This window comes from Galeopterus variegatus, unplaced genomic scaffold, assembly GCF_000696425.1.
Source record: "Galeopterus variegatus unplaced genomic scaffold, G_variegatus-3.0.2 Scaffold4985, whole genome shotgun sequence".
Classification (NCBI taxonomy): domain Eukaryota; kingdom Metazoa; phylum Chordata; class Mammalia; order Dermoptera; family Cynocephalidae; genus Galeopterus; species Galeopterus variegatus.
In genome coordinates this window covers 39,172-40,764 of record NW_007731096.1, presented here as the reverse complement: position 1 = coordinate 40,764, position 1,593 = coordinate 39,172, and the positions used below count along the sequence as shown (strand labels likewise).

Below are 1,593 nucleotides of genomic sequence, written 5' to 3'. Positions count from 1 at the left end.
AATAGTGTCTTGGTAATTCTCTCACCTGAAGTTTAGTTAATCAGGGTATTTTTGATAACAGTAAGATTTGCTCTAAGTATACACGGGTACTTCAGAAAGGTCTAGGAAAAATAGAATTGAAAGATAATATGAATTTTTCCATGAACATTTTATAGTCCCCTTGTATAATAAGGCTTTGTATCTCCTGTCATCCTTTACAGCATCACTAATTTAATATAAGGATTAATATAGCAGTACTTTCTGGTTGTAAATGCCGAAAGGAGGTGTCCTTAGAGTTTATCTAATCTAATGACTTATTTTGTTGATAGGGAGAAACTGAAACCAATTTATGGAAGAAGGAATATTTTCTAATTGTGTTTGGTAGTGAAATTTTCCTTCCTATATTCACTGATCTTTTTTGTTTTGTTCTTTTCTGTAGCTAACAGACTGTTTTCCATATCACAGATGTTTAAATATTTTATTGATTCTATTGATTATATAATGAGTTTCTTAATTTTTCACCATTATTGGTAATTTTTCTGGTTGGACTTGAATTTGCCAGTCCCTTTTAAAACACATATATTTCATGATGAGAGAGAATGGCATGTGTATCTTTCTTCCCAAGTTTATGCATTATTGCATTGTTTTTTAATTCCCTCCCTTCTAAATTACTCTTGAGCTGTGTATGGGTAAATATAAACTGTGACTGAGAGTTGGCCCACTCATCCATTTGTTAGGAAGCTTTATGATAGCTGTACAATTCTGAATTGAATTATCGCTCTAGAAACTGTATCAGCTCATTAATTTTTCTTTTTAAAATTTTGTTTTCAATGTTATGATTTATTTACTTGCAACTTTTTTCTTGCTTTTTCTTTTTGATTTTCTTTATTTTTTATTTTTTTTATTTTACATTACAGACAAACAGAAACTTTCTCCTTTCATCTTTCCATTCTCTGATTTATGATAAATTTCGTTTCCTTTTGGCCTGGCATTTGCTTCAGCAGGCAGCCTTCCTTCAAGTACCTCCCTGATTGATGTGTAATCTTTGATATCTTCCATTAGCCTCCAGGATCACTAAGTTCAAGGCCCCCTTGGAACCTAAGGAGCCCTGCCGAGGAGCTGAAGGCCTTCAGAGTCCTTGGGGTGATTGACAAGGTAATTCTTCAGTGTCTCTTCTAGAGTTCAGTCATAAATCGACTGCATGCTGACATTTTGTCTTTGAAGCTTTGGATCTTAAGGATATGAAACAAAAGGAGAAAATGACTCGAATGCATCTGTACTTTAAAATAACAAAAGCAGAAAAGAAAAAGCTTTTATCTAAGCAATTCATGTAAGGTCATGCAAAATATATTTGAGCTGAAGGAGAAGGTGTATATTTATTTGTTGGCATTCGGTTGAGTAAGGGGTTTGGTTTTATAAAAGTGTTATAGGAGTGTGAAGATGCACTTTATGTGAGTAAAACCTGTGAGTCAGAGTTGTTCAACATTAATTGATATAGTCATTCCAATGGTCAAGAAGAAAAGTGGCATTTTTCTAATTACTACCATTTATTGAGCACCTACTATGTGTCAGACCCTATATTAGGCATTTTATATAAAACAATTTACTTAATCC

At 33.0% G+C, this 1,593-nt stretch overlaps 1 protein-coding gene across 1 annotated transcript in view; it reads left to right on the top strand.

The window, feature by feature from the left end:
* Nucleotides 1–1,191, top strand: part of LOC103604126 (ribosomal protein S6 kinase delta-1-like) — a 124,945-nt gene extending 123,754 nt beyond the window's left edge. Inside the window, exon 8 of the mRNA XM_008588714.1 lies at nucleotides 1,042–1,191. Within this exon, the coding sequence (XP_008586936.1) occupies nucleotides 1,042–1,158 (117 nt within the window). The 3' untranslated portion in view covers nucleotides 1,159–1,191. The remainder of the gene's footprint in view (nucleotides 1–1,041) is intronic.
* The last annotated feature ends 402 nt before the right edge of the window (nucleotides 1,192–1,593 follow it).